Genomic DNA, 14,906 nt, shown 5'->3' on the forward strand with positions numbered 1-14,906 from the left:
ATGTCCTCTATTAATGAAACTGCTTCACACCCCTCTCTCTTCTATCTGCTGGGCATTCCTGGGCTGGAAGCTTTCCACGTCTGGATAGCCTTCCCTTTCTTCGTTGTTTATCTGATAGCACTTGTGGGAAATTTCACAATCCTTTGTGTGATCAAGAATGAGCAGAGTCTCCACCAGCCCATGTTCTACTTTCTTGCCCTCCTCTCTTTCATTGATCTTGGCCTCTCTACTTCCACCATTCCCAAGATGCTGGGTATCTTCTGGTTCAACCTCAGGGAGATAAGCTTTGAAGGCTGCCTCATCCAAATGTTCTTCATCCACACTTACACAGGCATGGAATCTGTCGTACTCCTGGCCATGGCAATTGACTGTTTTGTTGCCATCTGTTACCCACTTAGGTATACCTCTATCCTCACCAACAAGGTGGTAGCTGTCATGGCATCTATTGTGATAGGGAGACCTGTCCTTCTTGTCATCCCTTTTTGTCCTCTCCTAAAACGCCTGCCCTTTTGTGGACACCACATTATTCCTCACACCTACTGTGAGCATATGGGGATAGCTCGTCTAGCCTGCGCCAAAATAAGGATAAACATCATCTATGGCTTATTCACCATTGCTGCTCTGATCTTTGATTTAATCCTCATTGCTCTCTCCTATGCTTGGATCCTACAGGCTGTTTTCCGCCTTCCTTCAAGGGATGCCAGACACAAAGCCCTTAGCACATGTGGTTCCCACGTCTGTGTCATCTTAGCCTTTTATACACCAGCATTTTTCTCTTTTATGACTCATAGGTTTGGTAGAAATGTTCCTCGTTACATTCACATTCTCTTGGCCAATCTCTATGTGGTTGTCCCTCCTTGTTTAAATCCAGTCATTTATGGAGTGAGGACAAAACAAATTAGGGAGGGAGTCATAAAAATACTTGTAAAGAAAGAATAACTCAAATATCAGAGGTTCATAAATGGTGTCAGGCTGCTCTCCAGCACTTGTATTTCTCAGTGTTCTCTAACTGATAAGTAGACCAAGGGGGATTCCTGTGCTTCAGCCGTTACCATGGAGTTGTCACTCAACGATTCTTTTACAAAATCTCTAGAAGACTTTAAATGTTTCTTGTATTTTTTCCTTTTATTCTGACTCCAGTTTCTTCTCTTCTAAACTTTCCCAGTTCCCCTTCCACCAGAACTCCTCCTCCTCTTCCATTTCCCTTCAAAACAAAACAAAAAAAGCAGGCCTCTCAGGCCTCTCCGGGATATCAACCAAACATGGCATAACAAATTATTATTAGACTAGGCAGAAGCCCTCATATCAAGCCTAAGCAAAGCAACAATCCAGTAGGAGGAAAATGGTCCCAGGGGCAAGCAAAAGAGTCGAAGATATCTCCCCTGCCCACTGTTAGGAGTCCCACAGGAATACCAAGCTAAAACAATAATGGATGTGCAGAGGACCTAGATCAGACTCATACTGACTGTGATTGTCACTTCAGTCTTATGGTGCCCTGTGAGCCCTGCTTAGTTGATTCTGTGGTTGTTTTCTCACGTTGCCATAGACTTCTCTGGCTCCTGCAATCCTTGGGTCTCTGGGCTGTTCAGCTTCTTGTTCCTGGTCATTTAGGCAGAATCATGTATGGCTCCCTCTCATGGTATAGGTCTCGAGACTTTGCTTTTTAGTGAGAGCTAGAGACCACAGAGGAATGAAATCAAGTAAAGGTATGAAGATACTTTTCAAATATGTGGAAAGTTATGTTTACTGTTAGTAGCAGAAAAGGATTATAAAAAAGAAAAATTTGATGGCACACATATCTTAAGAAATGACTCATGAGTCAATAATTTTTAGCCATATACTTTAAGTACACATTTCTCTTCCAGTATTAATATTATTTAGCTGATTCTCCTTAATTGGATATAGTTTAAGCCTTTAAGATATCTAATCCTCATACCTATCTCTGAATTCCATCCAATTTCTGCTGTAGATACTCCTATAGTACCAAAATCAGAAACAAGTTTTATATGAAAATAAAACAAGACAATATCTGCACTGAAGAACAGAATAGAATTGGGTCTCCTGACCCTGAGCTCAGTCTCAAAATCTCAAAATGTCACTGCTATTTTTGGCAAATCATTTTGTCTTCTTGTTCTGTCCTTATTCATCTGCAAAATGAGAGGGATAGATTAGGGAATTTCTTGCTTTGTATTTGATGCCAGAATCTTAGGATTCCAAGTGAGACTGCACCTGTCCATTAAACCAACATCGTCATTTTATCTAGAAAGTAGCAATAACTTTATACTTGCAATGCATTCAAATATCAAACCTATAAAATCCATAACTACCTTGGATTTACATAGGGTCTCTTTTTGTAAAAATGTATTCACTACTCCTGGTTATCCCAAAGCTTCATAAATCTCAATGCCTTCAGGATGCCTAAGAATGGTGTCCATCCCATCAGCCAGTTGAATATTAGTGCCTTTGAAACATGTAATTTGAAATTAGTCTTCGCTGTAGCTGGCCTAGCGGAGAGATGACTCTCCTGCCATGATAAACCCTCACTGCATTTCCCTTTGCATTTACCCAGAGCCTCAAATTGATAGATGTATTTATCACACGTTTTCAAAGTGTCCCGAATTTGTAAACTTCAGTAGCTTTCATTTATCCTCTCCTGTTGTGGAAGGCACTGTGCTGGGTCCTGTTCTTTAACGGTCAAAACTCTTAGGCTGTGAGCAATGAGCAAACACAGATGAACCAAGAGCCTGTCTACTCACTGTCTCTGTCCATTTCATTTGGGTTTTGAAGGACATTTGCCAAAGCCAGACTCCTGGGACCCTTGTGATTTGCATGTCCACTTTCTCGCCTTCAACATGATCTGAACTGATGTTTTCTTTTGTTAAAAACAGACAAGAACATTCACTGGGAAACTTTTGCTGGAATCACTTCATATCATTGTTGCTATTTATTCTGTGTCAGAAACCCTTACTTATTCTGTGCATTTCCCTTACTCCCATGTCAGGGGAGTTAGTGGTTTTATAGTAGACAGTCAGTGGAATTTCAGTCAACAGTGGGAGAGATGATGGGGAAGGTTGTTGTATCAAGATTAGGATGTAAAAATATTCTTGGTCTTGATCAGAGCTTGGCAGGACAAAAAGGCATAAGATTACAAGACAGAACAAAGGATATGGAACTTGTGGTTATGCAGGAGAAGAAATTCTGAGTGAAGAAAAAAATCAGAGTATTTAATCTGAGGTTTTCTTTATTTGACACAAAATAGTAACTTGTGGTCTGATTTGTCTCAATTTTAGAAAAGTATAGAAGCTAAGGGCTTTTTTGCAGATTCACATTTTATGGAAACATGCCATTCATAATAAGTTATTGTCTCAAAGCACCTGAAGACCAAGAGATGCCAGAGGAGCTAGGCATATGGAATTGTGTTCAAGAGATCTAGTATGAAGAATAAAAAAAAAGAACAATGCAAATGCTTCCAAACAATTCAACAAGGAGGAGAATGCACATGCTAAACAATGTTTGGTCCTACATGTTTGAATTACAGTGTTGATGCTGTTGTCAGCTAATTTTTCTAATAGGTAAATGATGTCAGTCATGTTAGTTGAGATGCTCTAGGCCTGGAAAGATCTTGAAAATTATGGTTTAAATGGTTCCATCATCAAAATAAGGCTCATATGAGAGTCTCAGTAGAGCATGACAGAAGCTCCGTCAGGGTGAAGTAACATCATGAAGGATTAATGGAACTCCTGTATTCATCAATCAGGGATGACAGTCAGGAGCTTCTTTCCTTCCTTCCTTCCTTCCTTCCTTCCTTCCTTCCTTCCTTCCTTCTTTCTTTCTTTCTTTCTTTCTTTCTTTCTTTCCTCCTTTCTTTCATTATTATTTTTATAGGATATTTAATAGCATCTTTAATAGCTGTTTATGTCACATGCCCTGTGCTTTCTTTCTCAGTTGCCTACCTAAATACCTGTGGTTATTTACACACAACAAAACACATCTACCTTCCATCTTTTTCCAAGAAACACATGTGCACACTTCTCTTTCATTTTAAAGAGCACATTAAAATCAATATGTCCTAGGAAGCGCATCTCATCTTTGACTTCCTGTGTGAAGACTTGTCCAATGGTCTTAGTCCATATTGACCTATCCCTTTCTAAATCTCCATAATATGTTATTATTTTATTAAATTCTCTGTAAAATTACACCCAGTCTAGACTCTCTGAATGTATGTAGCAGTAGATGTGCATCTTGGTCTTCATGTGAATCCCCCCAACAACTAGAGCTAGGGCTGTTCCTGAATTTGTTGTCTGCCTGTGGATCCTGTTCCCCTAACTGAGCTGCCTTGTTTAGCCTCAATGAGAGAGGATGCCCCTAGTCCTGCAGTGTGGAAGAGGAAGCCTGGAGGCTAATGTTGAGATATAAAGTGATAAAGAAATTAGTTTAATAAAAAATTTCAATCCAAAAAAATAAAACAAGACAATAAAGACTTTTATAAACTTATCTTTAAAAATGACTAAGCTTATGAATTTGAAGTTAATATGACCTTATATTCTAAATAGCATTTATCTCTCAAATGCAAGCAAATGTCTTTGAATTTTAAATCTAATCAATTTATCTTGGTGTGTAACTGAGATGACAAAAATTAAATTCAGACTCCATTTTAGAGAACCTGAGGTAAAGTTTAAACTCAGGTAAACTAACAGGCGGGTACCTAGCATGAGTTTCCAAGTTGTCCCCCAACAAAACCTGAGCCTAGGTCCAGTCCCTTGGCTAATCCCCAACAAGGTCAGCATTTCCAGGTTACACTCTCAACAAGACCAATGTCTCCCAGTTATTCCCCCAACAAACCTGAATCCCAAGGTTGCAAGACTAACCCCTACCTAATGACCAAAAATGCAGAGTGGAGCAGAAATTAAGTTTATGATATGACTCCCAGCACCAGCCAATTAAGTTAAAGGCTATAGTAGCTTTCCAATTAGATGATTGCACACATACTCCTTTCTTACTATAAAGCCTTGCTGTGATAGACATTTGGGGTCCCCTCACCACCAAAAATGTCCTAAGTGATGGTGGTGCATTGGCGGGGGCGGGGGCCCGAGCTAGCTCAAATAGAATAAAGACCCTGCTGTGAGTTGCATCAAATTGGTTCCTGTTTGTTTTTTGGTGATCATCAACATTTCCCTGGCCCAACATAACCAAAAACATTATCAAAAGGCCATTTTAGTATATGTTTGAAAATTATCAGGTCCAATCTGATAAGCAGTTTCTCATAAAAAACTTCAGAGAACATGAAGGAAATGGGTAACCTACCTCAACTGGATGAGGGACACATCAAAATCAGAAGGCTTTCTTCACATTGCCTTTGGGTAGAGACTTGTGGAATTATCATCCTAATTTAATTTCAGAATATTTTATGATATTATGAAATATATCTTGATTTTTCCTTCCTGTTTCACTTATAACTTCACTACAATGTTAACTAAGAATGAATTGCAAATAAAGAACATTGTTTTTTTTTTCTAAATCCAGTCTAGTTTTTTCAATAGAGATTTCCTGCTTTTCTAGTATTTCCTAATCAGGGTGAATCGGGATGTCTGTCATTATCATGTGGGTTCAGATATCAGAGTAGTAGATGCACAGGCTTGTGTTCCTAGTACTCAGGAAACTGAGGCAGGAAAAAACACAAATTTAAGTCCTTCTTACATTCCAGAGTGAGTTCAAGCCAGCACTTGGGCTCCTTAGACCATGACTCACAAATACGTATATGTATGTGTATGCATATGATGTATATGTATATGATGTATTGCTATACTGATTGTGTTATGTATGGAAGCAGCTGCATGGTTAAGTAAATATGCAACATCCTTTTTAAAGACTATTTTTATATTATATGGATGTTCTGCTTGCATACAAGAATGTGAACCCTATGGATGCTTGTTGGATAATCTAGAACTAGGGTTATGGGTGGTTGTGAGATACCCTATGGGTGCTGGAAATTGAATCCAGGTGCTCTGTAAGAGCAACTAATGCTCTTAACCATAGAGCCATTTTTCCAGCTCTTATGTCTTAAAACTCATGCATCACCTTTCTTACAGTGTTTCTCACAATTCATAGCAAATGATGACTGAGTAGACCCTTTGCTAATGGGCCAAATCTTTCAACATTTATTTTTATGTATGGAAGTAATATTTTGGGGGAGCTTTACTGTTTTCATTAAGTGATTTATTTGCTTTATATTCTGATGCATAGTTTCCCCTCTCTCTTCTCCCATTTCTTCCCCGTCACCTTCCCTCCCAATCTACTTCTCCTCCATTTCTCTTCAGAAAAGAAGAGGCCTAGAAGGAATAATATTAAAATGTCTCTCTCTCTCTCTCTCTCTCTCTCTCTCTCTCTCTCTCTCCCTCTCTCTCTCTCTCTCTCTCTCTCTCTCTCCCTCTCTCTCTCTCTCTCTCTCTCTCTCTCTCTCTCTCTCTCTCTCTGTGTGTGTGTGTGTGTGTGTGTGTGTGTGTGTGTGTTTATGTGCACGTGCTCATGGACAATGATGACAATTTTTTTCTTTTTTTTCTTTTTTTCAGAGCTGGGGACCAAACCCAGGGCCTTACGCTTGCTAGGCAAGCGCTTTACCACTGAGCTAAATCTCCAACCCCTATGATGACAAATTTTAGTTCTCACTCCAAACTGCTCCTCCAAATCATTTATGACACCAGAAATTATAGTACAATTAAAGTGTCAAATAAGCATAATATATATCCTACCTTTCCTTTGTAAATGCAATACTTCTGTTTTAAATTCAAGTAGCAACTAAATTTTGTTTTTAAGATTCAAATAAAATCTAAGTCAAAATATATCATGGGCAAAACTCAATGAAACTTCAACTTTTGGAGTCATGGCAGGGAGATAGTGAGATGGACTAGGCAATAAGCACTTTCTGGGTGTAGGGACCTTCAGCATCATATTTTCAGTGATGGTCCCTAGTAGGGTACAAACCTTATATTGCATCAAGTTACTATATTTATGTAAAGTTTTTTGGTTAGTATTACTTTAGTACCATTATATAAGAGCTGTTGTAAAGTTAACACGTTTATCTTACTACAGAATTGTACTCTTGCTTGCCTTGACTAAATAAAGAATGGAATTATTGGGAAATGGTATAGATATCATTTGTTCAGAACCTTTCAGTAGATAGAAAAGCAAAAACAATAATATGCTATTTGAATAATAGAACATGAGAATGATGTTCGATTTTATGGTTTTCAAGGAAATATATTTAGGGACCTGATAAAATTAGGTTAATATTGTTGATTTTCATGTATAAGAAATGAGAGGTAATAGACAAAAGAAAATTTTTGTAGAAGTAGAAGTTGATGAGACTTGACTTCAAACAATTAAATGAAGTAGGAGAACTAAAACAGAATCTAAACCTGGAGGAATAATAAAATCATAGGCAAATTTCAGAGAGGAAGAAAAAATAGAACAAAGATAACAAGGAAGTCCTGTAGAAGAAGAAGAAGGAAGAATTATATGAGCCAGAGGGGTGGAGGACACCAGAACACTGCTCATGGAATCAACTTAGCAGGGCTCACATAGGTCCCTGCGACTGGAACTATGTGAGCCTGAAGGCTCTATGAGACTATGGATTTATACTTAATATTTCAACATCCTGATATTTATCTAGCTCCACAACAATTTGTGAAAGCTCAGAATACAGTAAATTAAAATAAAATGGCTTGTACAGCCTGCATGGGTCTATGCTAGGTCCTCTTTAATTTAGGCTTTTGAAACTTGGAATCTAAATAGGACTTCTAACAGAGGAAGTAGGGGTGTCTCTGACTCTTTTGTCTGCTCTTGGAACTCCTTATCTCCTACTGAGTTGCCTTGCTGATTCTTGATATGAGGGTTCTGTCTAGTCAAAGAACAATTCAAGATATTCTATCGTGTTGTGCCCTCTTTGTTTGATATTCCTGGGAAGCCTTTTTTTCTGAGGGAAAACAGAAGAGAACTGGATCTGGAGGAGATGGGAAGTGGGAGGGGGAGATGGGAGGAGTGGTGAGAGGGGAAACTGTGGTCATAGTGTATTTCATGACAGAAGAATGAATTTTTAAAAAAGATGGCAATTGTTAGTACTTGAAGATAATATGTTTAATTCCCACATACAGATTTAATTTTGTTTGTATCCTGAGCCTTCACAAATTATTTTGAAACTGAAAAAATATCAGAATGTTAAAATATTGAACATGGAGCCAACAGTATTGACACACCAGGGTTAAGAGTGAGTATCAGGATATTGAGTCTTATTCTGAGTGAAGTAAAGTTTCTGAGAAAACCAGTTGTGAAATATTTGTCCAAATGTTATAGCATCATCATGGTGGTGTTACCTGGGTACTTGACAGATAAGGCAGATTTTTGTTTTTGTTAACACTGTTCCCTCTTTCATAGGACAAATGAAGGACTTACAAAAAACTCAGCATTTTAAATGTCTGCCAATTATTGACATTAAGTGCATAATTGTTAATGATACATGGAGCCTTCTACCTTGGGAATTAGTAAAATCCCTAATGAAACCATATATATATGCCACTTAGCAACAACCAATAAATATTAAGGAAAAGGGAGCTGTGTGTGAAGAATTCAAATAGAGCTATTTCAAGGTCTGTGAGAGTATTGGAGAAAGATGCATAGATTCAGGCACAGTGGCTAACACTGACTACTCCAGCACTTGAAAGGAGGGAAGAGGACCATGAGTTCAAGGTCTTTATTTAGAGTCACCTTGGATAACTTGAGACCGTCTCAAGAAACCAACCAACTCACCAGATGACCCAACGGGATAAAAGGTACATCGATTATAATATGCTTCATTTGGCTTTGAGAAGTAACAGTTTTGAGAAGTAGAAGCTCATTTGCCTCTAAATGCAATTTGCCAAAAAAAAATATCAGTGTAGATTCTTCTTTTGGATAACATGGTGAAATTGTATTTTGGAGTATCATGTACTATGTTGTCTGTAGTTAAAAGGATTTAAAAATAACCACATTAAAAGCAGAGCAGAACAGTGGCATAATAAAAAATTTAAAAGAATCTTAAAAAAATGGAATGACAAATTTTATGATTTTCCAATAGCAGAAACTTTGAAAAATATACTTGAAGAATTAGATTTTAATTGAATTTAAAAGTAAAATTATGGGTTGTGGTTTACTCTATAGTTTAACTCTTTCTTGGCATTTATAGGGATTTGATTACCCACATATAACACATGAATTTGCATGGGCACTCACACACACTATGGAAACCACTAAACAATGTTGCCCAACAGAATTGTCATTCATTAAATAGTTGATTGCAGTTCGTGCTAGGCAGCCCTTGTAAATTTATGAGAATAGTTGTTATTCGTGTATTTTAGTTCAAGACCTTGGCAGATGGCATCGAGTAGAAGAGATGCTTAGCTTTGGTAGTGATATAATAAAAGCATCTCTGCTGCTCATGTTTGCTCGACCTTGCTATGCAGTTCTCAGATTTGCCAACCTACAATACAAGACTATATAGTTCCTCTTCTTATACTAATGCGAATACTTTTATTTTAAAATATAAATGAAGCTGAAAGTGTGTGTCAAGATGGTATTTTGCTTAAGATAAACAAAGGTATGATTCGTGAAGATAACAACCCTCTTTGGGAGTTAGCAAAAAAAAGCATTATCTTGGATCATGCTATAGTGAAAAGTGCAGTGGCTCTTAAGCAACATCTAAATGTATTGAAACTTTGTGGGAACACAACTAACATAAGCCAGTCCAGGCTTCAGCCTTACCAGGTATGTTTTTCTCTGTACAGATTTTCAAGTGGGAATGATGGGAGTTTATTTTGGTAAAAATATAAGTAAAAAGTTGTAAGAATACTTGATTCAATTGCCTTTCCTGTTTTCTTTGCTTTTATTATTTTTTTATAAATCAGGAACGTCTAAATTTAATAGATTAATGCATCTTTAACTTGTAAACATTTTTTGAGTATATGACCTGATTATGCAATTTCTGCCTTCCACTTCTTTCCTCGAAGCCCACTCATATACTCTCTCACATTTCCCCCTTTAAATTGATAAAATTAATAGACAGAGTAAGGTGTCTGGGTTTATGTATTTAGGATTAATGCATTTTTAGTTATGTTTTTATGGGTTAATTACATAATACATTATTTTGCTTAAAGACTCCAAATAGTTAATGACATAAAACAGTGTTCTGATCTATTTTCAATTGCAGTGATCTTTACAACTCTATATTTTTAAAATGAAAAGGAGTATTTCAAGATAACCTGCTAATTGTCTCTGAAAAACTTGACTACCAACAATGGAGGAGTGTTCCTCTTTCCCCAGATGCTAGGAAAGCAAGAGGTTCCCAGGACCCAACAGGGGTAAGATTAGCTGACATGCTCAACAAAGGGGAGTGAGAACTGTAGAGACCACAGAAATTAGGCGAGACCCTGGTTGGGGTATGAAGCTCCATCTACTCATCTCCAAATTCTTAACCCAGAATGGCTCCTGCCTAAAGGAAATGCAGTGACTGAAGAAAAGGCCATTCAGAGACTGCCCAGCCTGGGGATCCATCCCATATACAGACACCAAACTGAGACATTAATTCCAATGTCAAAAGGTGCTTGTTGACAGAAGCCAGATATAGCTGTTTTCTGAGAGGTTCTGCCAGAGGTGGATACCCACAGCCAACCATTCATTAGACTGAGCAAGGGGACCCCAATGGAGGAGTTAGAGAAAAGACTGAAGGAGCTGAAGGGATTTGCAACCCCATAGGAAGAACAACAATATCAACCAACCAGACCCCTAGAGCTACCAGGTACTAAACCACCAACCAGAGTACATATGGAAAGACCCATGTTTTCAGCCGCATATGTAGCAGAGGATGGCTTTGTCTGGCATCAATAGGAGGAGAGGCCCTTCCTTGGTCCTGTGAAGGTTCATTTCCCCAGTCTAGGGAAATGCTAGGGCAGTGAAGTGGGAGTGAGTGGGTGGGAGGGGGAGCACCCTCATAGAAGCAGGGAGAGGGGGATGAGATGGGGGTTCCAGAGGGGAAATTAGGAAAGGGGATAGCATTGAAATGTAAATACATAAAATATCCAATTAAAAAAGAAGCTTAACCATAGTCCATTCACTAGTGTTGTTAATGAGTAGCAAAAATCAGGAGTTCAGTGTTCCTCCATTTCCTATTTATGACAGAACTTGCTCCTTTGATTACTTTCACTCTCTCATAAATGCTCACAATGTAAAAATGAAGTCTATGTCTAAATGCAAGAGTCCACATAAATGTCATGCAGGAAAGAAAAGGGGCAGTAGCCCACAGATATTTCATCATTTTTCTCTTATAAGGATTGTGATGTGAATAGATAAAAATAAATCCTCTATAGAACATAGTGGGTTCAGTGTTATATATGAGATGACTGGAGAAAAATAATAAATATTTTAAATAGACAGATTTATAAAATAATTATTAAAGGGAAGAATAGAATTTGGTAACTAATTGGATCTCTCCCACAAAAAAAAAATGTGCATTACATTCAACAATTTTCAAGAAAACTTTCCTTTTATTTAAATTACCTGTTTTGAGGCCATATTTTATTCATTTTCCACTTGGTTCAAACATATGTAATTCTAAAATTTTCATAAAAATTTCTCATATGTTATAATCAGCAAAATATTTGCATAATGTTCATGCACATTTAGAACAGTTCCATTATTATCTACTATGTTCTAATAAACCTTTCCTGATCTCTTAAAGACTGGTATAATTAGTTTGTACGGCTTACCTTTGATGAAAAATTGAAATCAAAGCTCGTAATACTTTCACAGCAGACAGGCACATATTTCATGACTGCTATCAAAAACCTCTGCCAACTAGAAGCCTTCTGAAGCTCTGAGGTGAACAGCAATGTCTTGGGCTCACATACCTGATGTGCCTCAGAACTAGCCCAAGGACCAAATGTAGCTGGACAAAAGGGGCAACTAGTTCCCCAAGCATACAAGACATCAGAGCCTCAGAAGACCACAGCACTCTAGGATACTGCTTCCAGCTTCTACAGAAGAAATTCCAGGTGAGAAACAACACCCATCTTCCCATAGAGAGACATCATAACTCAGAATGAAAATACCCCTGAATCTTGTGATTCATGCTTTCCTTTAGAGGGCCTTGGGTTGCAGTACTCTCCCTGGGCCCTGAAACTAGATTTTTCAGAACCGAAGTCCACACTAACCACCAAGCACTTTGCTGTAGTGAACCACCTAAAGTCTGTATTGGTGCCTGACTTTCACTGGGCTGTATGGAAAGTTTCAATAAGATCCATGTGTCCTTGACAGTCAAAACTAGAAGATATTTGTAGCAATTTATGTTTTCTATATCAACTGTGACTATAGGTAATCCATATCTAGGTTCTTAAAAATAAGGCATTTTGTGGTAGAGAATTCGATATTAGCCCTCATTGGAGGAACTATCTGGGATATCATCGTGAGGTTCAGCAAATACTTCCAAAACAGGCAGGACTTGCTTCCACCCTACACACTTGTCTTCCCATATTCTCTCACAGATATCTCTTGTCTACAGCGGGTAGTCTAACCTAATATTGGTGAAAAGCAAAATCATCCTCAGCCAATTCACCAAAAGCAACTGAACTTGCCAAACGTTACTCAAAGTCTCCAAACAGACACTGTGAAGTTGAAGCAGTTCAAGAAACAGAAATTGCTCTTTAGTACTCCATAAGGTCTTAGATCTTTGAATTTTCTTTGAAACTGTATTGATAGAACATTTTTATTCACTTTCCAACGTTCTTCTGAAGAACAATAAAATTCTAATCCATTGAAGGAATACTGTGTTTCATCACTCTCTTATAATCACAACCAATACTCAGGGAAGCAACAAACTGTTCAATATGAGGATATAAAGACCAATTTGAAGATGATTAAAAGTCCTTCCAAAGTTGTTCTTGAGAGCAGATGACCATGATCAGAATAATACTGTGCTAGGAGCAGATTAGCTCATAGATAATGCTCTTACGGGATCATGGTTCAGATAAAAGGAGATCACTTCTAAGAATTCACACTCAAAATAATTTCTCAGTTTGCTGAGTCAGGGTTGGCTTCTAGAACAGAGGAAGAACAGTGGGATCTTTGAAGCAAACAAGTCAGATGATGGTCAGTGCTAGGCAAAATAGTGTTCTCACTGGTGTATGTGCATGGACAAAAATGATCTGAAATCCTGACACTTTCAATTTTGCCCCTTTCGTGGCATTATAGAAGGCTTCAAGGGAGCATCTGCCTCTGTCACCAGGACAAACATTATAGACCATTCATAACCTACTGAAAAAAATACTGCTAGAGACCCTGATCTTTGCTAAAAATACACTGAGGTTGAATGCTGACAGAGAGTTAGCTCAACTAAAGAATTAGATATTTCCATCTCTTTCCTATCTTCTTTTTCTCAGGTATCATGCTCAGCGGTGAGGAGACAAAATGCTGAGTTCCATGAACCACAACAACGTGACATATCTGAATCCTGGAACTGTAATATTGATTGGAATTCCCGGACTAGAGCATGTGCAGTTTTGGATTGGATTTCCATTCTTTACAGTGTGTCTGGTGGCTGTTTTGGGAAATGTCGTTTTATTGATCATCATCCCAGCTGAGCGGAGCTTGCACCAGCCCATGTACATCTTCCTGGCTGTGCTGGCAGCTACAGACATAGGACTTTGTGCAGCCATTGCTCCCAAAATGTTGGCCATATTTTGGTTCCGGGCTTATTCCATGGTCTTTGATGCCTGCCTAGCTCAGCTGTTTTTCATCCATACCCTGCAGTGCATGGAGTCCGGCATTCTATTGGCAATGGCTTTTGATCGCTACATTGCCATCTGTGATCCTCTGAGACACACGTCTATCCTTACACCTTCAATTCTAGGTCGGATGATAGTGGTGGTGGTAGTTCGAGCAGTAGTGCTTGTAGGCCTGTTACCTCTTCTAATAAAAAGACTGCACCATTTTCAATCCATTCAAATTGCCCACTCTTACTGTGAACACATGGCTGTGGTGAAGTTGGCAGCAGATGATGTGCGGATCAACAAGATATGTGGTCTCTTTGTGGGGTTTAGCATTCTGGGATTTGACATGGTTTTTATCCTCATATCGTATGCCCTGATTTTCCAGGCCGTTTTTCGTCTTCAACAGAAGGAGGCACGGCTCAAAGCCTTTAACACCTGCACAGCTCATATTTTTGTTTTTCTGGAGTTTTATATTCTTGCCTTTTTCTCCTTTTTCAGTCACCGTTTTGGTCACGTTGTTCCCTCCACTCACATTCTTCTGTCAACAATCTACCTCCTCTTGCCTCCTGCTCTCAACCCCATTGTCTATGGAGTGAAAAATATGGTCATTCGAAAGCGGGTGGCGCAGATCTTTCTTCTGAATCAAGGATGTCAGTAGGGATCTGCCAGACAGTGCCTTACAGAAAAGTGCACAAAGAACTTTGTAGAAATCACTCAGGTCTATGCTCTGTGTTCACTGTAGGGTTTCATAACTTCCACAGGGTCCATGAAGAGATTCATTTTCAAAATTGTAGATGATTTGAAGTAGATAGTATTCAGAATAAGACTGATATCATGTCTCCATCTCCTATTTATTTGATTTCAAATATACCTACATATACGTCATATTTTCCTCCTTTACCTAATTTTAATCTGCAGTGCATATGGTTTTGATTTGAAATAAAAGCATTAGTTATTCACTGATTGTGCTAGCTCATACTTTTAGTATGGTTATTTCATATATGGTTTCATTTTAGTATTGCTTATGTTGTTTCATTATTGTTTTTTCCTTATGTATTTTAAAATAATAAATAAATTAAAATTTAATAAAATCATTTCTTTCTGTGATTACTATGC

At 38.1% G+C, this 14,906-nt stretch overlaps 2 protein-coding genes across 2 annotated transcripts; both read left to right on the forward strand.

Moving 5' to 3' along the window:
• Positions 1-938, forward strand: Or52e19 (olfactory receptor family 52 subfamily E member 19; the record flags this gene model as incomplete). The annotated part of the gene is given in 1 exon segment (NM_001000543.1): positions 1-938. A coding segment is annotated over 1 exon segment (938 nt), but the record flags the coding sequence as incomplete, so codon positions are not given.
• Positions 939-13,500: 12,562 nt separating this feature from the next.
• On the forward strand, positions 13,501-14,448 carry Or52ab2 (olfactory receptor family 52 subfamily AB member 2). Its single transcript, NM_001000746.1, is given in 1 exon segment — positions 13,501-14,448. A coding segment is annotated over 1 exon segment (948 nt).
• The last annotated feature ends 458 nt before the right edge of the window (positions 14,449-14,906 follow it).

The sequence above is a fragment of the Rattus norvegicus genome, chromosome 1, assembly GCF_021556685.1.
Source record: "Rattus norvegicus strain SHRSP/BbbUtx chromosome 1, alternate assembly SHRSP_T2T, whole genome shotgun sequence".
NCBI lineage: Eukaryota > Metazoa > Chordata > Mammalia > Rodentia > Muridae > Rattus > Rattus norvegicus.